At 39.7% G+C, this 27,125-nt stretch overlaps 1 protein-coding gene across 4 annotated transcripts; it reads left to right on the plus strand.

Annotated features, from left to right (window-relative positions):
• Positions 1–1,037: 1,037 nt before the first annotated feature.
• On the plus strand, positions 1,038–25,141 carry itchb (itchy E3 ubiquitin protein ligase b). 4 transcript variants are annotated; one of them, XM_018760602.2, is made up of 24 exons: positions 1,038–1,696; positions 9,427–9,499; positions 9,865–10,006; positions 10,525–10,649; positions 11,067–11,201; positions 13,375–13,420; positions 13,700–13,881; positions 14,122–14,308; positions 16,369–16,464; positions 16,889–17,063; positions 17,374–17,443; positions 18,081–18,165; positions 18,299–18,427; positions 19,068–19,140; positions 21,570–21,641; positions 22,260–22,348; positions 22,653–22,812; positions 22,956–23,089; positions 23,191–23,331; positions 23,675–23,795; positions 24,161–24,265; positions 24,438–24,534; positions 24,783–24,855; positions 25,000–25,141. In XM_018760602.2, exons 2-24 carry the CDS (start codon positions 9,430–9,432, stop codon positions 25,097–25,099), a joined length of 2,607 nt encoding a protein of 868 aa, XP_018616118.1. In that variant the 5' UTR covers positions 1,038–1,696; positions 9,427–9,429; the 3' UTR covers positions 25,100–25,141. The 4 variants fall into 4 exon arrangements, with proteins under 4 accessions (XP_018616118.1, XP_018616117.1, XP_018616119.1 ...); XM_018760601.2 differs by having other exon boundaries at positions 1,038–1,689; XM_018760603.2 differs by having other exon boundaries at positions 1,038–1,689; positions 13,703–13,881.
• The last annotated feature ends 1,984 nt before the right edge of the window (positions 25,142–27,125 follow it).

Raw genomic sequence — 27,125 nt, forward strand, 5'->3', positions numbered from 1 at the left:
CCTGTTGGTTGTACGCATACTCATTCCCGTTGCTTATTCTGCATTTGATACAAAAATTCTCTTATTATGCTGTAACCTCTACTTTTTTCCGTTTTCTCCTTTTTGTTGCCTTTAATCATTTGGGCGGTGAAATAACTACTATTTTTGTTGCAAAGAACAATTTTAATGTATATGAAACTCACGATTTGAATATTGTCTAAAATAAGTCAGATTTAGTACACATTAGAATAATACAAAGAAGCAGTTATAGGCCTCACTTAGAACCCTCAGATTTTCTTAATTTATAAACAACCCAAAAAGCCCAGGAAATTGATTTGTAAGATCTTAGAAGGGAGCACATGGCGTAACACATTGACAAGGTCTGTCTGTAGTTTATATTCTACTCGTTATCCAGGTGCTCCTGTTTCCTCACACATTCCAAACAGAAACTTTGCTCTTCATGTACAAATCTGTGTGAGTGTGTTTGTGACTGGCAGTTTGCTGTGATGGACTCACAATTTGGTCCCGGTCCTGCCTTTTGTTCTGAATTCCCCAGGAATGTTTCAAACTGTTACGGCCCCGTTTTAATAAGATGCTTCTGAAAACTGATAGATAGGCTTTAGAATCAATTAGTATATCTGCAAAATATGGAAGTTAACATTTTTGTACAGAAACTCTTGAATGATTTAGGACAAAATCCAAGAGTCTCTGGGTCCCGTTTCACCAAACTAACTAAGATTTCATTGAAGTTTTTTCAAAAAATGTAATTAGTACAGCATGTTCAGCATCCTCATTTACACAAGATTATGCTCTTTATTGCACAGTCAGTAAAAAGTAGTCAGTTTTTGAACCAGGCCCATAAAGTAGACTGCTTAATGGATGACAGAAATATACAAATACATCTGGAACATGGATTATATCTACATTTATTCACTGAGCTGAGGTTTTCTACAAAGCAACCTACAACATTAAGGTACTTTACACTTATTTACCCATTTATACAGCTGGGTAATTTTAGGATAAGTACCCTTCTCAGGGTTTTACAGATGGAGGTGAGATTCAAACCTGCAACCTTGGGGTCCAAAGACAGCAGCTTGAACCACTACATTGTCAACTGTCCCCTAAATAGTTTTGCAAGTAAATGTAGCTGACACTTTGAAACTACAGCTTTCCTAATAAATTGAAATGATGATTTAAATAGATGCCTGGATAAACTTACGATACTTATGATAAACTTATGATACAAAGATGGAAGATGATTAATTTTTAGACCATACTTCAGGAAGTAATCATGTGTTGTCTTAAAATGAATTGCTTATCTTTTAATGCCAGTTGCACATACTTATACAGTTAACCACCTCGTAACACGACCGATTCGCAATGTGGAACGGAGTGGAAACCGCCCCGTTACTGTCAAAGCCCTGCAGACCCCCGAGGAGCAGATTAATTGCACTTGGAAAGCCATGGTTACATTTTAACCAATCACACACTTCCAATATCCTCGATGACTCCCAATCGCGTGTCGCGTTCGAGCCAATGGGAGGGACACGTCGTACGTATTTTCGCTCCGTGGTACGTGCGTCACGTGAAAGGTTACGAGTATGGTGGAAGTTTCTGCTCAGGACTTTTCCGATGTGGTGATCAAAACATTGAAGACTAGTGTTCATAGGACAGTTGATATATAACTTATTATAGCTGCTTGCGAAGACGGTAAGAGGTGTGATTCAGTCGATATCTGTCTAAGTCGCGTTTATGCGTGTCGTGAGTGCAGTGTTTAACTTCCTTGTTTGGCTGACAGGTTGTGTATTCTTAGCTAGCGCGGCTAATGTTATTGAGCTAACGGTGTCGCGGCGGCGACGCCGCCGCCGCCGCCGCCGCTGCTCAGACAGATCTGGGCGGATAAGCGATTCCGATGTTTCTTAAGTACTAACCGGATTTAATAGTATTTTATAATTATTATTAACAACAATAGGTGACTTCGCTCACACACTTGCCACTGCCAGTCGGACGGCTAGCGGTAGATGATAGATCACAGAAGTTGTCAGCGCTGCCCGGTCCCGCCGGCGGTGTTTTCGCGGTTCTCTGCTGCCTGTGAGCGCGAGCTGCTGTCCTCGTGCCGGGCGGACTGTGGACTGAAGGCCGGCGGCCTAATTTTAATAAATAGTCTTTTTTTTTAAACTTCCAACTCGCTTCATGACGTCTAAACTAACGTAAGTTACGTAACTTACGGTAAGTAAAGTTTGTAGAACCGACCGAGTCACTTTTTAGAAGAGTGTTTTGCAGCAAAAAATGTTTGTACGTGTTATCACCTCGTTATACGATGCACGCTCGAGCTCTCGAGTTTATAACGACGAGGAGGGGTTCAGTTTAGTCAACTGTCAGACCAAGTTAGAAGAGCTAGATGATGGATGAGTGTGTGTTGGTCAGTTTTTTGAGTCAGGTGGGCTGTTATTTTATGCACTTTTCTTTACCCACAACGTGCTCTGATGTTTCGAGTGTCTAAAATGTAAGAACTTCTTTTGGGGGGGAGGGATACCTATTCCCTGTTTTAAAACATCTCAGCTTTTTTGGATGTGGAAAGCCATTTTCTGTGTGTGTGTGTGTGTTGGTTCCAACATGGCGGCCCTGAGGTCCTGGGCCAGTGCAGTGAGTGCCACCCAGCTTTGTGCTTGTTACAATACACAGTGATGCACAGCTGGCAACACCTGTATTCCGTCACACCGTCTTCTGCTGGTTTCCACAGTATTGTTTGGAAGTAGTTTTGTCCAATGGTATGAGCTCAAAAACCCCCGGGACTAACTTGTGTCTCCTACGTTCAGATGGCAGGAGGAGGAGCGCGGTGAGTTGAGGATACTTTGGATATATATATAATATATACTGTCAGGTTACTTCCGGGAGTAGGAGAGGAAAAACCGGTGTAGTCACTGACATCTTTACCTGCCCTTTATTTTTTGTTTTGCAGCAGTGAGATGGAAGACTTTTTAGTCTCTTCCCCCATCACTCTCTGTTGCAAAAACAAAAGTCATTAAATATGTTTGCACTTTTTCTCTGATCTTACAGCTGTGATGGCGTGGTTTCTGAACAGGGTAGAAAGAACAGCTGTGGAAATTGTTCAAAAAGTTATTGTTCGGCAAGCTGGGTTATTTGGTGGAGTTCTATTAGTCTGTGCTGTGTATCATTGCATGGAACTCTTTTTCTTTGTGAGAGATTGGAACACAGAGCAGTTCAAGGATAATTTTTCTATGAAATTACCACTCTGAAGTTAATTTTTTTTGTTAAATTGGGTGTATTGCAGTGTGAATTTGTTTGGAACTTTTTGATATATATTTCAACGTCCAGTGTGCTGCCAGAGTTTTTGAATGACAACCTGTTTTAAGCAAATGTAATAACGTTCAATATATTTAATTTTAGGATAGGCTTTTCTTTAATGAAAGTAGTTGTGCTGTTGTTTTACATTTTGGTAGTGTTGATTCCAGGTGTGAATTAAGAGTTGTGCAGTGGGTTTGAGCGGGTCCTGCTCTCCGGTGGGTCTGGGGTTCGAGTCCCGCTTGGGGTCCCTTGCGACGGGCTGGCACCCTGTCCTGGGTGTGTCCCTTCCCTCTCCAGCCTTATGCCCTGTGCTGCCGGGTTAGGCTCCGGCTCCCCGCATGGGACAAGCGGTTCGTGTGTGTGTGTGTGTGTGTGTGTATAAAGAGTTGTAGTCCTTTTTACTGCTGTGGCCTTTATTTGATTCAGGTAAGTGTGGCCTAAAGACAGACCTCACAATTCTTGGTGACTTACAAACCCATAAGTACTTAGGTTTTCATATTTGACTACAAAAACATTGTGGTTTACAGGTTATTTTACAAACTATTAAAAAAAAACCTGCATTGAGAGTCTGCAGTACAGAATAGTATCATTTGTTGAAGTTATCTTGTTGGATCAGATGTGTTTGTACCTTACGTTGGGTCTGCTTGTAGTTATTGCAGAGCAGTAACTCTGTTTAAATTTGTGTGGTCATTATGGGATTTACAGTCCAGGGAGGGCCTTTAGAGAACATTTATCTAACCCTCTTCCTGAGCTTGAAATAAAGCCTGATGGTGTGCCTGGATCAGAGGGATCAAGGCCACATGTCAGCACTGATTTCAATGAAGAAAAAAGTGATAGCAGTTTGAAATGTTGAAAAAAAAACAATGTGAAGGTATAAGAAGTAAGATTTGTATGTTTGAACTATCAGTATTTTTAAGCAAGATGTTGCTAGAGCATTGAATGTTTTGCTTTTTGGTTTATTGCATGTTAATGTGGTGTTTGAAAATAGCCAGGATTTGAAGCTCTTCAGTACTGCTGTGACAAACTACAATTAAAAACTCTTGGGCTGTATTGTTTGCCTCACAAATCAAAATTGGGGAGAAAAGTGAAATTTGACCAAAAGCATAGTTGAATATTTTAGGGGCCCTCTGTTCCAACGAGACAGAAAAGTTGCATAATAAACATGGGCTGATAGAGTACTCGCATACGCTGTCTGAAACCGCTTTGTCCCGAGCGGGGTCATGGCGAGCCGGAGCCTTACCTGGCAACACGGGGCACAAGGCTGGAGGGGGAGGGGACACACGCAAGGATGGGACGCCAGTTTGTCGCAAGGCACCCCAAGCAGGACTCGAACCCCAGACCAACCAGAGAGCAGGACCCGGCCAAACCCACTGTGCCCTCTGATAGAGTACTGAAATACTTTATTCAACTTGGAGAACTAGTGTTTACTTCTGCTGAAGTATATTTCTTTTTAATCTCCTGTTTTCTGTCAGTATCAGCTGTCTATCCAAATCTCATTCTCTTGTGATTTGTGCAACTAGTGTATTCCACAAAACAAATGGCATTTATTTCAGTTGGAAAGCAATTTAGTCAACTAATGGTGTGTTAGTTACTACATCAGTGTGAAAGAAGTGTTCAGTGGGTCACCAGAATTGAATGGGACTGGAGTGTGACACAGCATTGTGTCCAGTGTGTCTGAATCATAGAAATGAACACCCATGTGGTATTGTCAAGAGTTGTAACAATGTCCTAAAAAGATCCTTAAGAATTTTTTTGCAGATTGTAAGACTGTACTACATACCATTCTACCATTATGGATACTCTACAAAGTTACATTTGAAAATGAATGCAGTGAAGAATACTAACCTAATTTGCTTTATGCTTAACAAGCAACAAAGTGAGTTTTGTTATCTTACTGGTATGTGAGTGAACATTTTGATGTTGACTTTTTGGCTGTTGATCGTGACTCAGCTGTCAACCTAGCAGAGTATTCATCTGAACCTGATTTTCATCTTACATCTATTTATTAATTTAGCTAATGCTTTTCTCCAAAGCGACTTACAATGTTAAGCTACTTGGTTATTTACACATTTATATAGCTGGATAATTGTAATGGACCAATACTGGGCAAGTACCTTGCTCAAGGGTAGTGCAGCTAGAGGTGGGATTCAAACCTGCAATATTTTGGTTCAAAGGCAGCAACTTTAACCAGTATGCTACAGGTTGCCCCTTGCAATCTCAGCATTTTTATTGCAAATGAGCAGCTGTTGTCTTTATATGTGTCTCAGTGGGTTATTAACCTGGCTTTAGTATGAGTACTAGCTCTTGACTGATCCACACACGCTTTCTTGCCTTGTTGTTTTCGGCAATATTTTTCTTCTTATGCAGACTTGTAGACTGCTGTTCTGCCTTATAGTTGTGTACATTTGAACAGTTGGCATGGATAGTTACACAGACACAAGGCTAACATGGGATGCTGAGAACAGCAGAATCTATGGTGTCCATGAGTCAGTTGTCAAGTATCAGTTGGCTGTCAGTTAGCCACTTGTTTATATTTTATTTCACTTTTGCACTGCGTGCACTATAATTCCTCTGTACGTCTAACTTTAATTCATTTACTGCTTTCGGACTTGACATGGTGTGAAATTTCTAAGACTTAACATTTATACTTTTTCACCTGGTGAAGTACAGATGGTGAGGTCGTTGGACTCTGAGCTTCTACTTGGGTCAAGTCATGCTCAGTGGCCTTCCTTTTGGCTGCCCTTTTGTACCGTATATTCAGCACACTGAATTATTAACCCAAAGTGAAAGTTTATACTGCCCCTGCATGTGTATAAGGAAAGTAATGAGAATGTGTTATGCAATGCCGTTAGTGAGATCACGACTCGCTGCTATCCAGAATAGGTGCATTTGTATTGCAAGCGCTGTTGAAAGCATTTCAAGGAATATGCAACCCTCAATTAAAATGAACCCAGTGTAGTGTTGGTACTTCACTGAATGCAGGAGAATTTCCTGTCTTGTACTTTATCGTGCGAGTGAATTAATGAGCTTTGTTTGAGACTTTGCAAGTCTCATTTACAATCACAAAAGAAAACTAAGATGTTAGTTTAATAAGAGCATGATTTCATATGGTTATTTTTTCTACATTCCTCATTTTAGACCAGAAGAATCAGAGGGTCATGTATTTTGCTTAAAGATCTGCTGTTTAAATTTCTGTGTATAAATCTAAACACCCAGAATTGTAATCGGACTACTGCTGTGTCTTATGATAGCTGACATTTTTATACAGTCTCGTAAGTGGTTATTGTTAGAAGACTGAATGAAACACCTCAAGCACTTCAGTTATAAGTACTCTGGCTCCTCAACTTGGACACAATCGGGATAGGAAGTCTATTTGTAAGTTCAATTCACTTATGTTTCTTTTTATAGAGTGCTCTTCTCATGATAGTGACGGAGTGCTAAGCAAAGTTGTTATGAATAATCAAGTATTACGTGGTGTGATAAGTAAGTTAACTAACTTCACAATAAGCCAGCTGTCAGCTGAGGAAAGGAAAAGGTACTACTGCAAGGAAAGGCAGGAAGATGAACATAAGGAGCTCAAGGAACGAGTGGCTGCCCACTCCTCCCGGGCATACTGATGTGGTGACAGGGAACCCTGTGTGGGGATGTCTAGTGTATTAATTTAAAAAAAACAAAAGAAATTGACGTATCTGTACAGTCGCTTCTGCAGCTGCGTCACAAACATCTCACATTTAGTATTTAATTATTTTAAATAAAGCTGTAGTAAAATACTCTTGCAACCGTCCACCCATTTTCAATAACTACGGATGTGAGGCAGGGTATAACCTGGACAGATGTCAGGTCATTTTAGCAGGTTTTTCCATTAAAGAAAACCACATTAAAATAAGCTGTCTCCTCAACCACCTCTTATTTCTTACTGTTGACTACTTCACCTCATGAGCATGTCTTATATGCCAACTTCTGGTAATTTTCAGTTTTGTTATCTGTATAATCAATGTGTTTAATACCAGTGTCTGTTGCCATAAAGGGACAGTAACAAATACACCATGTTTGTAGTGAGGCAGGTGACTTTTGGATTGCCTCCTCAAGTTAAGGGAAGAATTCTTTGTACTATGATGCCTATGGTGTTTTCTTTTATGTGTGTGAGCCATTATTTTTATTTGTAACATACAAGCATTATGTGACCTGACCTCATGAAGGCTTGTTGGTGCGCCATCGCCATTAGTATTGGTTTTCCTGCCCTAGTCAGAAATTCACTCATGGCACATCCACTCAGCCTTTACTCTAGTGAGACTGTTGTGATCAGTGTGCATGGAAAAGTCTGACAGGCCTGTACTGGGTCAATAAATGAATTGAAGGGCATATAGTAATTTGCGGTTTCCTTTTCCGTGAGTATAACATTCAATTTTAGCTTCACACATATGTAATAGCCTGACCCTGGGATTAGCTTTTGTTTTTCAGCATGTCTGGTGTGTCCTGACCAGTGAAATGGGAGTAGTTATGTGTTTGCTACATAGCCTAAACATTGTATAGTCCACTTTATAATTAACATTCTGTCCTTTGATTTACATTTTTTCCCAATGTTTTGATTGAAAGTACTAAATCAATGGGGTAGTACTTGGGGGGGAAAAATGAGTAAGGCATTTGTCCATGTGGTACACTTATTACTCTGCAGTATGCAAAAATGGTTATGGCAGAAGCTATATACTACAGTAGATATAACTGTAGAAAATCTGGGTGTGTTTACTGTGCTGTAGATGTTGTGGAGTAAACCTGCAGTGTTGAAGGAAGTGAGCCACTCACAGGCTTAGGACAAGTAGAAATAGCAAAATCAATGATTTTGAAACTGCATTATGTATCATTCTGAAGCCCCTCAGCTATACCCTGCTGAGCAACAGTTCACTATGTTCCAGAGTTCTTTTGAGGTGAACTCAAGGAAATGCATCTCTTTGTAAATGTGATAATGACTGCTTATCAGGCTCTTTCACAGTGCCTATTACTTATATTGCATGTGGTTACACCTGTCTGTGAGTCGAGAGGAATGTGGTTCGCAGGAGGTTTGCGCATATTTGGTATCGTCACACACCCTGTGAGGGTGACTGTGAGGAGTGTTCTTGATGACATGCCTGTGACGCACACTGTGTGTGTAGTTCATTGCTGTTTTTCTCCAGTTCTGCCTTGTCAGCTACCCTGAGGCTCTTGAGTACATGCTTCTATCCACGGCTTCCCTTTTTGAGAGCTTCTGAATTTCCATAATCTTGCCTTTTGACATGCCTGACATTTCCTCAGATTTTTACCCAGAAACTTTTGTTAAAAGTGAATAGATAACTTCAACATATAGCAAAGCAATTCTCTCTAAATTTCACTTTATAAGGAGCATAAAATGTTAAAGGTAGAAAAATATAGAAGAAAAGGCCCATCACCTAGTGTGACAGATTTTTTTTTTTGTGTTGAATTATAATACTTTACATTAATTTCCTATCAGCTGGAGTGCAGTGCTAACATTTATTCTGTATCTGTACTTGAATTAGTCTTTTGTAGGATCAGAGTTTCCTTGTTTAACCTGATGTCAGGCTTGCTTATTTACAGAGCAGGACTCAAGAAATTGCTGCCAAAGCAGTACTTCCTTATCTCTGTTGAAACATCTATGAGGAAAGTAGGAAAGTATTGCAGTAGTTCAAAAGAAGCCTAAATGACAGATAAACTATTAGAAGTAACAACTCCCCCCATTGATCTTAAAACACTGTGATAATGACACTGGACAAGTAGTATTTACATTACATTTATTTTGCAGATTGGTTCAGAAAAATCTATGTACAATTTAGGCTATAGGGCAGTGATGGCATGAAAAGCTTTAGACATTTAGGTTTCTGCCACTTGCTCTAGTAGCTCCCTATAGAATTGAGTCATTAAGTACAAAGATGATCATGATTGTGATTCAAGTGCATAATTAATGTGGTGGAAAAAGTCTTGCTTTTTAAAGTGGGCAGTAAGGTGTTGACAGATGCGTTCTAGCAGTTTACCTGGTGAGAGATGCTGTATTGTGGGTTATGACACTTGTGGTGTTTCTGCTATTGCTTTGAACCCCTCACTTTTTTAAAAAAAAAAAAACTTACGGTACCAATTTTATTGCTTTAGGTTATGGCCTGCAGTGTTGTGAAACCAGGCTCTGTCAACAACTGCAACATGAAGGCACAGCTTCAGATCACTGGTGGGTTTCTGTGTCAACTGTATGTTGTTGCTTGCAGTGTTTATTTGGTTGTGGCTTAATTCATAAACTTAGTCAAAAGAGCATTATGAGTTAACACTTTTATATTCTATATCACAAGGTATATTTTACATTATTTGGATTTAGTTTCTTGAAGCATGCAGATGTGAATAGGTTTCAGATATGTCTAGATGGATTATAAATTGTTTTCCTTTTTGTTACTGAATTATTAGTCAAGGAATGGTCAAATCATTTAGTTTAATGAAATTAATCATAGTGACAGTCTGTTCTAATAGGTCATCTAGCAGTGTGAGTTGGGAAGCTTAAAACATGTTTCACCATTGCATCTCTGACTTAAACCTAAACAGTACTCTCTGCCAAGCTGAAGGAGAACAAGAAGAATTGGTTTGGTCCCAGTCCTTATGTGGAAGTTGCTGTTGATGGCCAGTCCAAAAAGACAGAGAAGTGCAACAACACACACAGTCCTAAGTGGAAACAACCCCTCACAGTGTGAGTAGTGTCCTATAGCGCTGGTCTATATATGGTGGCCACTTGATGGCTGGGTACACTGTTGCTAAAGTACCATCACGACATGCCCTTCCCCATGCCCCATCTTTATTTAGTTTGTAGCCCTCTACAGTTTCAGGCAGAGGTCATGGAATCAGATTTCATGACTACAGGCCTGTATTCAGTTGTCAGATTGCATGTGGATTCTTACTGACACTGCAGTATAAATTTTTTTGTTTTGTTTTGTTTTGTTTCTCTACCCCTCTTGGATTTCTTTTTTTCCTTACTGAATTGGCTCTTGGCACATCAGAGGTGGAAAAGTTGGCTGTAAAATGTTTATTGCTGGGACCTATTTGTATTTTTCAGCAATTTGATTGTCATCATAATTGCTCTATTCAGAATTTTTCTGTAACCCTTGCATGAACTTTGGATAAATGTGTAAATAAAACTGGAAATATTTTCTGTTTGTAGATCATGAATTTTACCTTTTTAAATTAACCTTTTTTTTGTTTCATACACAGAATTGTTACACCATTCAGTAAGTTGATCTTCCGCGTGTGGAGCCATCATACTTTAAAGTCTGACATATTGTTAGGATCCGCTACGTTAGAGGTCAGCGAAACCCTAAAATCTAATGATATGAAAAGTAAGTACTCATTCTTTAACCCCATTTCATTGAAGATGTATGGGCATACATGTTTTACATTGGTCATAACTGAAATTCATTTTGATGAAATTAGACTCCTTTGGATTTTTTTTCTTTTCCTTAACTTGAAACCATGTTGAGCAACATTACATTCAAATAAAACATTTTTTAAGCCAAAATGTATAGATTTTTCTGAAAGCAATTCAAATTAGTGTTTCATAAGTCTTGTTAATGAGCCATATGTCACCATATTGTAAACTTAACTTTCTTCCCCCAGAATGCATCTGATCTGTACCTGTGCACTCAGTCAGCAGACTTTTGAAATCCCCAGAAGGACTAATGAAATTGCATTATTCCTATACATGTGGTAGACAAGTTCTTTGTTAGTGTTGTAGCTGTTTTTCCTTCTTGTGTCAGTCTCAGAAGTTGTGCAGACGTTGCAGCTCAGCACTGATGGAGACCAAGCAGAGGTGATTGGAGACTTGTCCGTCTGTCTTGATGGGATGCAGGTTGACCCGGAGATGTTTGCCTCTGCTGAAGTGAACAGCTGCAGTGAGTGACCTGTAATTGAGTTCACCGTGGGTGGGGTTGATTCGGCTATGATTTTGGACAATCTAAATATAGGTGGTTTCATTTATTAAAAAAAAAAAAGATTAAATTTGGTCTTCAGCCTTTTGAGCAAAAAAAAATGTAAACCCTTATATAAAGGTCTTTTAATATTGTTAGACAGTGCATGGTGTGTTTGGTTCATTGTCCTTAGTCTGTTATGAACTTATCCTTCATTCTTGAAAATGGACTGAAATATTGAGGAACTGCATAACATTTATTCCCTTGTTTCTTACTGGGGGAAATTTTTTTTTTTTTTTTTTTTTTTCCCCCCCCCCCTTGCCTATCCTAAGGTTATCAAAATCCTATTCAATTATGCCTTAAGGAAAAATTTTGTGTAATGCATTTTAATAGAATAACACATGTAAATTTAAAAAAAAAAAAAAAAAAAAAATTCATAGTTTAATGTGATTTGCATGGACTGGCTTGAAGGTGATGTTATATTCATTCATTGATTCATTGATTCATCCATCTATCCATCCATCAGTTTCAATAACTGTTTGCCTGGAGCAGGTTCACAGTGAACCGGAGCCTATCCTGGAAGCCTTCAGTGCGTGCGCGTGCACACACACAGCAACTCCCCTGTTCACACGCTAACAGCAATTTAATTACTAGTCCATCTGAACTGTTTGTCTTTGGGCTATGGAGGGAAGGCACGGGGGAACGTGCAAGTGTCACAGATGAGCCAGGGATTGAGTTTAAAGGCAGTATCTTTAACAATTATTGTATGTGCTACCCTTGTGGGAAATGCTAGAAAATTGCTTAGGGGTGAGGCCTAGGTCAGCTTAGCTACATAATTCCTATAGGCAAAACCTGGATTGTTCTACTTTGTTAGTTGCATAGCATCCATATTAGTGTCTGTGCTCCTCTTAGGATGTAAAAGATTTACGACTGGCCTGAGAACGGACGGCGCATGTTGTTGTTTTTACACCTTATTGGACCAATTGTTTTTGTCCTGAACCTCATTGGTGGTAGAGCTCTGATCATGCCATGAGCATGCAGGTTTTTTGACATAAATGTCATCTTCAGGGGTATCTTGAAGCACTTTGACTGAATTTTGATTGTATATTTCACTTTATTGGTTCCAAGAGTTCCTTTTGTTCCACACCATCATAATTAGAAAATGAAAGCACAGCAGTGCTTAACAACCATATGAGAATGCAAGCGAGACCATATAGTGCTAAAATACAAGTGAGAGTGTAGACATACTGTTCCCACAATGAAGTGTTTGCCACAGTCTCTCTGATGGCTGCTTGGCACAGTTGACAAATGTGCTCTCAGTTTATTGTGCTGAACCAAATGTCATGGACTCAGACAAGATTTCACATACTGTACAAATGACATCTGAACCACTTAACAATAAATGGTTTTGATAATTGCTAAGAGGGTAAGTATGGAAAAGTTGGTATTGGGAAACCAAATAACTGTCACTGTGTGAGAAGTGCTCTATAAAAACTGGAATGAGTCCACCAACATCTGAAATTTTGCTGGAATTTTCTTCCATGTAAAACAGCTCAACCAGCTGGAGGAGATTTGATTGGTGGAGATGGGGATTGCACTAGAATATTTTCCAGATGTTTCCCTTGATTCAGTCTCATGATTGGGATAGCCATAACACATGGGTGATCAGTGTCATACCTCCAAAGTTGCTGAGAGTCTATACATGCTCTAAGATGGCATTGCTCCGTCAGGAAAAATGTGCTGTACCAAAATGAAGATTCAGTCAGTATAATCCAATACCAGTGAAGAAGAAATTGGTTCCCTATAGTATCTGTGTTGAAGACTTGTTTTATTTAGTCTCCATTAGTTACTTATGTATTTTTCCTGTGTAAAACGAGATTAAACTCTAAAACTCAGGAGCTTTTATGAGGGGGAGGAAAAAAAAAATTCTGTATTGGTATGAGTTTTAATGCAGCAGTACTGGTCTAGCCACTAACCTTTTTGCCAGTGTGCTAGTTTTTCCACCAGCACTCCTTGCCCATTAGACACCTGTCAGTCCACATCCTTCTAAGATGCCACTTTGTGGACTTCACCCTGTCCTCTAACTAGACTAGTTTGTTGTATGCTGACAAAGGTTCTCTACTCATGTGGCCTGACTCTGGTACTCTTTGTGCTACAGGTGCAATTCCAAATGGGGATGCAGGACAGAATGGGGATTTTATGAGGTATGGCCCTTTAATATAAAATCACAAAGGACCAGATTTTCATATTATATGCTACTGAACTCTGGGTGTAGTGCATTTTTGAGTTCTATCATTGTTTACCCTATTTATGGGACTGGTGAAATCTTTTAGTGTTGGGAACGTATGCTAGATGAAGTTTACTTTTAAATTCAATAGAACCTTTTTACATTACAATTTTAAGAGAAATTATCAAAAATTCTCTGGAATTCACAGACTTGGGTTTGTGTTGGCTAGTGGTTAATAAAGCCATTGTTTGTGCAGCAGGACAAGCAGAGATGCCTCACCCTCCATTGATGGTGTGGAGGACAAAACCACACCCAATGGGCGCCCAGTAAATGGGACAGCATCCCCCTTGTTATCAGCAGGAACTTCTAGGCCGCTACGCCCCCCTAGACCCTCCCGTCCACCACCTCCTACACCGCGGCGACCAGCATCCTCACCAGGTTTAAATGAGTTCTTTGTGTTTTCTTTTTCATGTTGAGATATATCATCCAGGAATAAATGTTAAATGTATGACTTCTGTCAAGTTTTACCTGTACAGGTAGATGTTCCACAAGCTGTTCCTTAGTTATGAATGATAAAATTTTATGCATCTTTCCAGTAAACTCTTCTGTACACAAAAGATTATTGTATCAGCGTTCTTGTCAATTTCTTGATTCCTATCATCCTGTGGTTTGTGGCAGCCTCTTCCAGCAGGTCTGGGCCCAGTGAATGCAATGACAACCCCAGTTTGGAGGCCTCAGGTTGTGTCTCCACAGTTGGGAGTTCGGAGTCCAGCACCAATTCTACCACTCAGGAGCTTGCGCCAGTGGGACCCAGACAGGCCCTTCCCAGAATCCCTACTGTGAGCACAGGTCCTCTTCCCCCAGGGTAAGTAACTAAATCCTGCTGCTAGAGGCCTTTTTGTCAACCAGAGCATCAACTTCTACTCATTTTACATTCTAGGTGCAATCTGCTCAGGTGTGATAGTTCCAGGACAAGTCATAGTATGTACCACAGTTGGATGAGAAAACATACCACTGAATTTGGGGGGGGGGGGGGGGGGAATGATCTTCAGTGCTTCCTGTAACTTGTAAATTCTGTAATCTGTTTGTTCATTTAGTTGGGCCATTTTTTGATTAGTCATCAGGTGTTTATTTTCAACAGCTCCTACACTGCATGCACTCACTGTGGCTAGAAACAAAAGATGTGATGCAGGATATGAAATGGGCACCTGTTTACTATCTCTTATAAAGATGAAGTACAATGTTTACTTTTAAAATGACCCAGAATTTAAAAAAAAAAAAAAAAAATCTCAATCCTGCTACTGAAAAGTGCTCTGTTATGCACTTGGTGTTCCTCAACTGGATGCAACAGCAGAATCAAGCAGTGGAGTGAAAGGAGGGTGAATTGTGTTGTAATGGAGCATTACATGGGAAGACTGTATTAAGTGTTTCAACTTAAATGCTGACCACATGGCTCATATCAAACACTAGAAAGTGATTGATGCTGACAAACATGTTTTTGTGATGCATCTGCTTAAGTTAGCTGTCAAAGTCACATAATAGAAACATTCCTTTGGAGGGTGCTTTCTGTAATCAGATAACTGAAGTGTACACCAACTGTGCTCATGAGTCAGCTTATGTTTTTATTCAGTATGTGTTTTATGGTCTGTAATGGCAGTGGATATAAGTGGGTGTTTTTTTTCCCCTCCCCCACTCTGTGACAGAACTTTTGGAAAATAGACCAGTGAAGAAAATGCAATTTAAAAATAGTTAAATTGTAAATGGATGATGTCCTAATTCCCCAAGCCCTTATATATACATTGTTTCACAAAGTTATCATTACTGTGTGACTTCTACCATGCAGAATATTTCGCGCACACCCATGAATTTTCTGACCTGTACTGATGGAATCCAGCTGTTGTGCTGCAGGATCACTGATGGTGTCAACTGGGCCACCACAGGGAATATTCATGAGTTGAACAGTGCCATGTTGCCTGAAGAACCTATTGTTCTTGTGTGGGCCACTGTGCCACGTCCAAAATGCTGCTGCTCTCACATTTGCGTGTGCTGTGTTTTCAGATGCTTTGTTCAGCTGCACAAAACATGTTTGTTTCAAGCTTTTAGGCCTTTACTTCAGAACCAAATTTGGTTAACTTATATTCACCAGTTATCACTCATCCAAATGAGTAATTCAGTTATTGGTTGTTATATTTTGCTATTGATTACTTTTTAAAGGTGCATTTCTATTATTGTGCTCAGTTCCAGTTACGTGTGTTTTAAACGAAGGATAAACAATACATCTATGCCTTTATGAAGACTGCACAAACTTGGCCATTTCCAGAAGAAAAGTCCTCTGGGAAATAAATCAATAAATGTATAATATACCATCAAAACACTTCCACTGAAAAATTCACTGAGTCACAAGTAATGCAATTTTAAATAACATGTCCATGCTAGCTGATCTTTACACTAGATTTTACATGTGGTGTATTTTGGTTATTTTGCATTTTTCATGGGGCAGCTGGTAGCATAGTGGTTAGAGCTTACTGCCTTTGGTTCCAAAGGTTGCAGATTCAATCTCTGGCTGCAGTACCCTTGAGCAAGGCACTTACCCTAAATTATTCCAGTAAAATTACCTAGCTGTTGAAATGGGTAAATAATTGTAACCTTAACATTGTAAGTTGCTTTGGAGAAAAGTGTCAGTTAAATTAATAAATGTAAAATGATCCATATGGACCACATTGGACTGAGTGGTTTCCCTAAAAGACCCCCACCTGTATCCCATCAGTGAGCAAACTGTTGGAATATGTGTTAACTGGGGACAAAATATTGGACTACTTGCTATACTATAGGACTCATCTGGAACTGTTCAATGTTTAAAGTATGTCCCACCATGCTGTTTCAGACTTTACATTTTTGTTGATTTTTATTTTGTCTGTGGTGAAGATGGGAGCAGCGTGTGGACCAGAACGGTCGTGTTTATTTCGTGGATCACGTAGAGAAGAGGACAACCTGGGAGAGGCCTGAACCACTGCCTCCTGGGTAATATGTATGAACACCCAAAGTGATCCTCATGTGCTGTCACTAGCTCACAGAACCAAAGTAGTACTTGTTTAAATATTTTAAATTATATTTGAGCAGGCCATGCAGTTTATTAAAAGCTGACTGTCAATAGAGAGAGTTCAAATTAAACCCTAGGCTGTTGTCTTCATGTTCTCTCTCATATGATAAGAAAGGGGGCAGTACTGTACAGAGAACCAAATGAAATGCAAAGATAACTTCACACACCATGTGGGAGAAGCATTTGGGCTCAGTTATGGAGAGCTCAGTTTGTTGTACACAAACCCTCAGTTATGTGGTTGCTGTGGAGGGGGTTGATTTATATAATTAGCAACAAGAAGAGCACTTTTGTATTCCTCACACACAAGGTTTTTAACGGGTCCTTTTTCCTGTCTCTTTTGGCTAGCTGGGAGCGGCGTGTTGACCCTTTGGGTAGGATCTATTTTGTAGACCACATTACCAGGACTACCACTTGGCAGCGACCTACCATGGAGACCATGAGAAACTACGAGCAGTGGCAGCATCAGCGCAGCCAGCTGCAGGGAGCTATGCATCAGTTCAACCAGCGGTTCATATTTGGGGTAAGACACTAATAAACTGCTTGGCAGCAATATGACCAGTTATGAATTTTGAAGAGTATTGAATTTTTCAATGGAAGTGTTTTGATGACATTGTTTTAATGCACCATTTAGGAAGGATGCTTTACATGGTAGAGAAACTTGCAGAATTTTAAGAATTCTTAATTACTGAGTCTTAACTATCTGCAAGCCATCATACTGTAAAAATCAGTTTTTCCTGGTGTCTCGCCTCCAAAGCAGTTGACACGAGCAATGAAGGGACTAGTATGTCACCGTAGTCTGAGATCCGCTAGGTTTCTGTTTCTGTCCGCAGCTCCAGGATCAGGTCCAGGCCACACAGAACAAAGAGTATGATCCCCTTGGACCACTGCCACATGGATGGGGTAAGGTGTTGTGCAGGCTTTTCCCACTGGAGGACTAGTAGAGTAGTAAGGCGGCACATTGATTATCGTTGCTATCTCACAGTGCCTGGGTGGCATGAAAGGATGTTTGGTTTGATCCCCGCTCAGTCTGTGTGGAATCTGTAGGTTTCCTCCAACAGTCGAAAAACATGCTGTTCAGGTGCTTTGGGGTTTCTAAGTTACTCATAATGTGTGATTGATAGATTGATAATATGTGTCACTGATCTATGGACGAGCAACTAATAGTAAGTCACCTTGGTGAATAAGGTACAGGCTGATAACATTAGTGTTCATTGGAAGTTCCTTTGGAGAAAAGCATCTGCTAAATGAATAAATGTAGAACTACATCAGGTGAAATGCCTTAGACATTATGGCTGGACAGCCTCAACAAACTTTTTTTGGTAGTTTGATTTGAGCAAATTTTAAAAATATTTTCTACTGATGATTTTTATGGAAATTAGTTGCAAGACCTTAACAGTTTGAAGAATTTTTCACCTGCATGTGATTTGCAAGTCAGTTTATTTATGCAGTGAGCTATCAAAGTACAGTATTTGTTGAAAGGCTACCTGGGCATGTCTTGTTATTTCCCAGCTTACTGTTAGTGTTTTTCACTTGACAGAAAAGAGGACCGATAGCAATGGCAGAGTTTACTTTGTACACCACCCAACACGGTCTACTCAGTGGGAGGATCCACGGACCCAGGGGTGAGTTTATCCATTAGACACAAACTTTGTCTTCAAACTTAAAGAACTGGTGACAGTAGTAACTTCATGGGTTCATGACTGCAGATTGCAGTCTGTTTACAAATCAACACTGAACCTCAACTGCTTTGTGCAGGCTGTTGAATGAGAAGCCTCTTCCAGAAGGCTGGGAGATGAGGTTTACAGTGGATGGGATTCCCTACTTTGTGGATCACAACAGGCGAACCACCACGTACATTGATCCTCGAACAGGAAAATCGTCTCTGTAAGTTTTTCCAGGAATGATAATATATCAACATTCTTGTCTTCTGTGACATCTATAGGGAAGTCCTCTTTTAATGAGTAGGTTATACTTTGTGGCATCTCTCTGTAACAACTGAGTCTCATTATCAGGTGTGTAGTATTTGCCATGGAAGTAGTATGGCTGTGTGTGAGAGGATTTCAGACAAGGTGGACAGACCTTGGAGACATGACTAGTGTTTCAGTAAAATCTGTTTTTGTTAAAGATGACCTCCCAACATTGTGCTTGTTTTATTTTTTTGCTGAATCACCATCTAAAAGTCTTCTGAACATTTTTTTTTTTTTTTTTTTTTTTATATTTACTCATTGGCTGTTTTTAATCACATTAAGCCCCCCCCCCCCTTAAGATATCTGAATATCTACTTTAAAGTTATGTAAATTTAAGATCCTTTAGCTTGCATAATGCCTTCAGTCTAAATGACATTTTTCCCTTTTGCCTTGTTTGTCTGAGGATGTGTAGGATGGATTCTTTTAAAATTTTCTGTAGAAAACTTCGCTCAAACTATTCATTATCCCCATAGTCTTTGCTGCTGAAACGAAGATGAGTGCTTTATGGTTTGAATTTAAATGTGCCTTCTGGGAACTTTTTCCATCTTGTCTAACAGGGAAAATGGGCCACAGATCACCTATGTGAGGGACTTCAAAGCCAAAGTCCAGTACTTCAGATTCTGGTGTCAGGTTAGTTTCAAGGATTTGGTAAAACTAAGTCTAGTCATTTAATTTGTTTTTGTGTAATCGACTGTATGGGATACCTTTTGGACTGTCACCCCATTTCGTATTCAGAGCTCAGGCTGAAGAAGATGGAGATTTTACCCTTTTAGCAAAATAGTACACCCTCCTCCTATTCTTTTTGGTTTTGTGAAGACTATGCATCCTTTACACCAGCTGACAGATCATTGCACAGTTTTTTGGTGGTCTGTAGGTCAAGACTCACTGACTTTTTAGAAATTTTAAGAGTTGTGGCATTTGGAGATTGCAGCGAATGCTTTGAAATATATGCATCAATAATGTCACTGCAGTAAGATGGACAGAAGCTAACTGCTTGCTATATACTTTGCTAAAGATTTTTGAAGCCAGCTCTAAATTTTAGGAAGCCACGGTGAAGACTTAAGAACTGCTGTTACAAGGTTGTATTTCCTGTAGCAACACTTTCTTTTTTTTATGGTTATACAGTGGAACCTGGGTTTACAAATTTAATTCGTTCCATGTATTCATTCGTCCTCTGAAATTTTCGTACACCGAAACAAATTTACCCATAAGACATAATATGTAATATATAACAGAATAATTGGTACTACGCCCCCCCCCAAAAATATTACTTGAGATCTGCATTCATTGATCCTGGCTTTTTTTTTTTTTTTTTTTTTTTTTTTTTGTTTTATTTTATTTTATGAGATCAGTGTACAACTGCCTTGCCTTCTCGTAAATGATAGCTTCGGATATGTTATGATCACCCGCTAACTGCATCTCGTTTATCCACATAAGCAACAACTTCGCTACGTCCTCAATGGCCTGAGACCGTTGCTTTGTTAACACTGTCGCTCCTTTTGCAACATCAGCCTTCATGATTCTTCCTTATTTGCCAGGATGGTACAGATCATTGATGCTGACTTGCCATACATCCTGGCAAGCTCAGACACACGTACACCACGTTCATGCTTCCCAATGATTTCCTTCTTCAGTTATGTCAAGATACGGACAACCTCCTTCTTCTTAGATGCTGCTATTATCATCTTGGGTGACATCGTTGCTTAGGGTATGCGCAATACGTACATACACTAAAGCAAATCACACAATTTCTCGAACGCGTGCGTGAGAGCTTTGGGTACAAGACGTTCACAACGTGAGGCTACGTATACAACTGATGCTTGGCGGAGGGTATTCGTTGTCTCCCTACTCGCTCGATGCTTCCCGAAGCATACCGACGCGTACAGGTTCAAACAGGGTTTTCGTGCTCGGAAGCAATCTTTAGAAAACGAAAGAAGTTTACAAATACATTTATTCATAAACAGAATCATACGCACTGAATGTTTGAATACCGAATTCGACGGCCTTGAGGCTGTTTGCATGCTGTTCATATTCCAAGCCACCATTCGTATACAGAGAATTTTTTTCGTATTTGCACTTCGTGCTCCGAATTATTTGTAAAAAGAGACATTCGCCAACCGAGGTTCCACTGTAGTGCGATTCAAAGAACTGTCAGTAGGGTATCTGTAGTCAATTTTACTAGAGATGAAGGCATTGGCCACCTTTTTTTTTTTTTTTTTTTTTTTTTTTTTTTGATCTTGCCTGGGTAGAACCTGCTTTCATTTACCCAGGTTTCTCAGGTGGAAATGTTAAGCTTTTTGCCTGAGGTCATTTACAAGGTCAGATAAAATACTTGTTAAAGTTTTGCTTTTATACTGGTATTCAGATTTTAGTGTTGGACTATGATGTGGGGACTCCTTAGATGATGATCATTACTATGATCACTGTGCCTAAATATGAAGCTAATACATGTGACCTACAATTTCTGTATAATATTTCACCCCACTCCATGAGTCACCACCTCCAGGTAATAGCCATGTGCCCCCCACAATTAAAATCAGTCATGTTACTCCCTTTAACAGTAGTGTTCTGCAATGCTAAACTGTTAACATTTCAGTTTTATAAATGGTAGTGTAGTACTTGGAGTTGCTGCCTTTGTACCCAAAGGTTGTTGTTGTTGTTGTTGTTTGATTCCCCCTTCTAGCTGTAGCACTCTTGAGCAAGGTCTTGCCTAAATTGCCCCAGTAAAATTACCCAGTTGTATGAACGGGTAAATAACTAAGTAGCTTAATATTGTAAGTCGCTTTGGAGAAAAGCATCAGCTTAATGAAGAAATGTAAATTATAACCTTATCCTTTAAAACTTGTGACTGAGTCTACCCCTAATGATGCTACTCCTTTGACCTAGCTAATATGTGTTGATTATTTTGTGAAAATCTGTAAGGCTCTGTCTGTTAGGACAAGTATGAGGGTGTAGCACATGACAAATCATTATTACAGCTTGCAGTCTAATCACTGCCACACTGGAAATTGGTGCTCATCAACAGGGTTGTTTATGGCTTTCCTCTTCTTTGACTCCAGCAATTGTCCATGCCTCAGCACATAAAGATCACAGTGTCCCGCAAGACATTATTTGAGGATTCTTTCCAGCAGGTGAGTAAATATTTTCTTTGGGTGTTAATCTTAGGAATTGATGTTTTTAGAGATATAAGGGAAAGGAAATAAAATATGTATGGAAGGTTTTTGTGTAAATTTTATATAGGAGGTCCCCGATTTACGATGGGGTTATATTCCCCGAGACCCCTCGTAAGTCGAAAATGCACTTTACACCTAATACACCGCTCTGCGTGACAAAATGGAAGATCCAGATCGCTGCTGTTTCCCAGCATTGTGAGAGAGTATCGTTCTGCATATTGCTTGCCTAGGGGAAAAGTTCAAAGTACGGTTTCTACTGAATGTCTATTGCCAGCTCACCAACGTAAAGTCAAAAAATTGCAAGTCGAACCATCGTAAATCGGGGACCACCTGGTATGAACATATTTGTCGGCAGTGGTTTCAGTTTTGTAATAGTTTTAGTTCAAGAATCCAGGATTGCCGTCATGTGATTATCCTGTATTTTTAGAAGTTTTGTATTGTATAGACTTGTTACCATTAACTCATGCTATGTGAACAAAGCATAATATGCTGTTGTATTCTGTACATTTTACGTTCCCTTTTTTTGTAGCACTTTCAGTTTCCTTTATTTAATATTTATTTTTTGGTCCGGTTTAGATTATGAGCTTCAATGCACAAGATCTTCGCCGTCGATTATGGATAATTTTTCCTGGAGAGGAAGGCTTAGACTATGGAGGAGTGGCAAGGCAAGTTTAAAGCATATTTTCCCCCCCCCCCGCAGTAATATGATCTTCAGTTTTCAATACACCTCATAGTCAAACAGAGCTGTTATACAGAAAAATACTTTCAATGACTCTCATAATTGCAGTTTTAATTATAAAAGGTAATGCAGTAGTTAAGGGTATACACTTGAAGGTTAATGTTTTAAGTCTCTGGAGTCATTTCCACTGTAGTTTGTAAATGAGAAGTCTCTAACAGTGTTTTGGCATACTGAAATTATATATTTTTAATGGTTGACAGCAAATATGACACCTTTATCTGTCAACACAGGGAATGGTTCTTCCTTGTCTCCCATGAAGTCCTTAACCCTATGTACTGCCTCTTTGAATATGCCGGAAAGGACAACTATTGCTTGCAGATCAACCCAGCATCCTACATTAACCCTGACCACCTGAAGTACTTCAGGTTCATTGGGCGGTTCATTGCCATGGTAACATAACTAATTTGCTCTTGATCATAGATAATACTGGTTGTTTTAGCTTTTGACACCTAAGTTACTTTCTGCATAATGACTGACTACTGCTGGTGGTTCTGCAGTTTCCTTCTTAATGTGCTTGCTTTATTTTTTTCCAGGCATTGTTCCATGGGAAATTTATTGACACAGGCTTCTCCTTGCCATTTTATAAACGCATTCTCAACAAGCCTTTGGGTTTGAAAGACCTGGAATCCATTGATCCTGAATTTTATAACTCCCTCATCTGGATTAAGTGAGAAACCAAACTTCTGTTTGTTGAATATAATGGTTTAGCTTATTTTATTAACCAGTTTGCTTATTTTATCCAGTAAATCTTTCATTCTCTTTGAACAGGGAGAACAACATTGAAGAGTGTGGACTTGAAATGTACTTCTCAGTGGATAAAGAAATCCTGGGGGAAATCACAACACATGAGCTCAAGCCTGATGGAAGCAACATTGTTGTCACAGAGGATAATAAAGAGGAATACATCAGGTGAATACAGCTGCTGGACAAATGCAATAAATAAGCAAGTTGGATGAGGCATGTTCGGTGAACATACAGGTCTTTTCCCAGTAGCCTTTGTGTTGTGCATGTATAGTAGGCCACCTCAGAAATAGGTACCACCATAGCAATCAGGGAAGGCCTTGGTGATTTTAAATGGAGTGTAATTGTTGCTGCATGGGTGGGAGGTCTTTGGTACTGTAGCCTCCAGAAATTATGCACATCTGCATCCAATAATAAACTGACCATGTCCCCAGTGTTTTGTTTCCTTGTTATCTACTATTAACTTAATGTAGCAGTTACCCTGTGATTGGTGTGTGTTTGTGTTTTCCAGGCTTGTATCAGAGTGGAGGTTATCCAGAGGTGTGGAGGAACAGACTCAGGCTTTCTTTGAGGGCTTCAATGAGGTTCTGCCACAGCAGTACTTGCAATACTTTGATGCGAAGGAGCTTGAGGTATGGTTGTGCTGGAAGCTGAACTTGAGACTGTGGGTCTTCATGTTGAATTCTCTGTGTTTTAAGGTTGCTGGCTTTCTTTTTTTTTTTTTTAAATTGCTGAGCCCATGGAGTGGTTCAGCACAGCAAGTGTACCTTTCACTGTATGCTTCTGCTCCATCTTGTTTTACAGTTACATTTTCAGTCGCATTGAAATATCTCTCTGTGATCCCAACCCTGGCAGTAATATATTGCAGACTTTCTCATTAAAGTGTCACCCCTTAAGTTTATGTAGTTGGTGCTAAGAGGTAGCTTGGTGTGTTCTGAAAGTCAGAGCACATTTCCCATTCCCAGTATGGCACTGATGGTTACTATGGCTCCCATAGGTCCTACTGTGTGGGATGCAGGAGATTGACCTTGCAGACTGGCAGAGGAATACCATCTATCGGCACTACGCTCGCAACAGCAAACAGATAATGTGGTTCTGGCAGGTAGGGCCTGAGAGCTGGTACAGAAAATAGGAAAATGCAAACTTCACTTAATTTGTGTGGAACCTTCATCAGATCAAGAACAGACCTTAAACAAGCAGTGTGGTTTCCCCCCTGCCATTTTGTTAGACTGCCTTTGGCAGCTATTTGCTAACATCCTGGTTGTCTTCTGCAGCTGGTGAAGGAGATGGACAATGAGAAGCGCATGCGTCTGCTGCAGTTTGTGACAGGCACCTGTCGTCTTCCAGTTGGGGGCTTTGCTGACCTAATGGGTAAGAGTTGGGTAACAGGCAGGCTTGGGCAGCAGTGGATGAACTCCAAATGTAAGACTTATGGCTATAAGGTCAAAGGAACAACTCTTAAGAGGGGAGTTTTGCTAATCGCCTGTTACCTGGTATAATCTAACTAGGGTATTGTTCCAAGTTTATGCATATATGCCATATGTAAATTTAGCATCAAATGCAGTAGTTTTAGTCGGAGAACATTTGTGTTATGAATTTGTTTGTTCTCTTTCTCTCAGGGAGCAATGGGCCCCAGAAATTTTGCATTGAGAAAGTTGGGAAAGAGAACTGGTTGCCCAGGAGTCACACCTGGTGAGTCCAGTTGCATAATAAGATCAGTTCACTCAAGGATCTGAGCAGCTGGTCCCTTTGTGGTCTGCTCATTTTTAAACACTTCAGTGTTTAACCCAGGTTAAACTGTACTCTGATCTGTGTGTTTTCTTTTCCTAATCACAGCTTTAATCGACTGGATTTGCCACCTTACAAAAGTTACGAGCAGTTGAAAGAGAAGTTGCTGTTTGCGATAGAGGAAACGGAAGGTTTTGGACAGGAATAAGCTACAGAAGCCATTCCACTTTGCATCACCCAGCAGTTTGACTCCATATAGCTTTAGTTGGGAGGGGATGGGGAATAGATTTGACCTGTTCCGTCCCGTCTCGGTGAACTGTGGCCAGAGGACTAACCTTCTGGGCAAAAGGCAGAACTGCACCTTACCAAAGGCCTGCCTTCTTCCTTGGCGGTAGCTAATAAACTGTAGCGCAAACAGAGCTATCCCTTAACTCCTTCACAGTGAGCTCAATGTTAAATGTGAGCTGTAGTGTCTTGAGATCACCACATTAGTGGTTTTAATAACTTCCCATTTTGGTTTACGTGCTTTTGTCCAAACTGCTGCATTTAAATTTCATCTCAAAAAGGAATGAAATCAGGGAAAGGGATGGTATTTTGATGCCACTCCTTTTACATATATATGTCTGTGTGGTTTGTCCTGATATTTTCATACATGCTCTACATCCTTTTTTTTTTTTTTTTTTTTTTTCCTGGCAGTACACATCCTCTTTTAGCAGTCTATCATGTTTGAAACAGTGCCTGAAATCTTAATTTATTTTCATTTTGGTAAAAATGCACTTTAAAGAAATGTCCTATTTAGTAAATGACTTTTTCTTATAGGAATTCATCTTAATAAGGAATAATCAAAATTGAAAAACATAAACCATAATTAAATGTTAAACTGCATTTTTGCAGAAATTTATACCTATATGAATCATTAATTGCCATGTATTTGCCCTTGTATAATTTTTGTATATATTTTTAGATTAAACCATACATATCTGAAACTTATATTTATTATGAGTGCTGCTTTGGTGACATATCAAAGAATGGGAAGCAAGATGGTGGTCTTACAGGGTATGATGTTCTGGGATGTTGAGTGTGTAGTGAAAACAGTGGGAATGCAAATCTCAAAAGTATGCTGATCCAGTGAGCTTTTGATGCAGAATAAATGAAAGTCATGTTGAATTCAGATGAAAATGCCAGATTCCTGTCTAGGAAAGCTCTTCATAATGTCTTTAGAGCCTGTACTCAGGTGCATTCTTCTCACACCGAAATACACACACACACACACACACACACACACACACACACACACACACTTGCGTTTATGTTCCCAATTTGCCATCAGTCCATGAGTTCGCTAAAGGTGAATAGACAAGGAGCTTGTATTTGGTCAATATTTTAGAAGCTGTAAATTAAACAGGTCCACATACCTTAGCCCTAGTTTTATAGGGTTTTCTTAAACTTTTTAAAATGTTTCTTTCCTGGAAGAGTGACTCCTGATTGGACTATTGCTTTGCTGCATTTAACATCTGTCCTGGGTGTCATTTGTTTGGCTTCAAAGGTGTGGGTGTTGCTCTTTGGGAGGCACTGTGATGACTTTGACCATGTGAGATCTTGGTCCCACTGTGACAGTTACAAGAGGCTCCTTACTGAAGGGAGTGACAGAATTATACCTTGATGTGTTTGAGCTACTAAACCTGTGCACCACACTGTTGTACATAAGCTGAATGTTTCACAAATGACATCTATTTTAAAGAATTCATTGATGTTAATGGTGCACTTCAGAAGGGTGTGTGAAGTAGATGCTGGTTTTGTGCACAGTATGTTATGCAGGGGTTTTCTTCAGAGGAGCTTTGGCATTCATACGTTGTATGGGCACTTGTCACCTGACCACCTGCTGCCACTATTGTGTGTAGCTCCAGGTCGTGCACTAGTGTGCACGTCCACAGGGTTACACTGTAATAGCACATGGCTTGTCTCATTAGGTTTTGTAAGTGTGTTGGCTTCATAATATAAAAGTCATGGGAGTATATTTTTAGGAGCAAATTGAATATTTACAAGTATGTAATGAAAAGTTGTTAATTGAGTTAAAGTAACGGGAGCCATTTTTTTAAAAAAAAAATAAAAAGCAAATCTATGCCTCTGAATATCCATTATTACAAATGTGAAAGACCAGCATTTATCATCTCTAGCGGGAGAGGGTTCTTTGCTCTCCAACCACAGTTCTGAAGCTGAACACTTATTTATAG

The sequence above is a fragment of the Scleropages formosus genome, chromosome 19, assembly GCF_900964775.1.
Source record: "Scleropages formosus chromosome 19, fSclFor1.1, whole genome shotgun sequence".
NCBI lineage: Eukaryota > Metazoa > Chordata > Actinopteri > Osteoglossiformes > Osteoglossidae > Scleropages > Scleropages formosus.

What these genes read in the sequence shown, in the direction of transcription:
- itchb (XM_018760602.2), top strand. Translation starts at nt 9,430, where the DNA reads ATGGCCTGCAGTGTTGTGAAACCAGGCTCTGTCAACAACTGCAACATG. An exon ending in GGCACAGCTTCAGATCACTG is followed by an intron (nt 9,500 to 9,864) that starts GTGGGTTTCTGT and finishes AAACCTAAACAG; the next exon opens with TACTCTCTGCCAAGCTGAAG. An exon ending in GACTATGGAGGAGTGGCAAG is followed by an intron (nt 22,349 to 22,652) that starts GCAAGTTTAAAG and finishes CTGTCAACACAG; the next exon opens with GGAATGGTTCTTCCTTGTCT.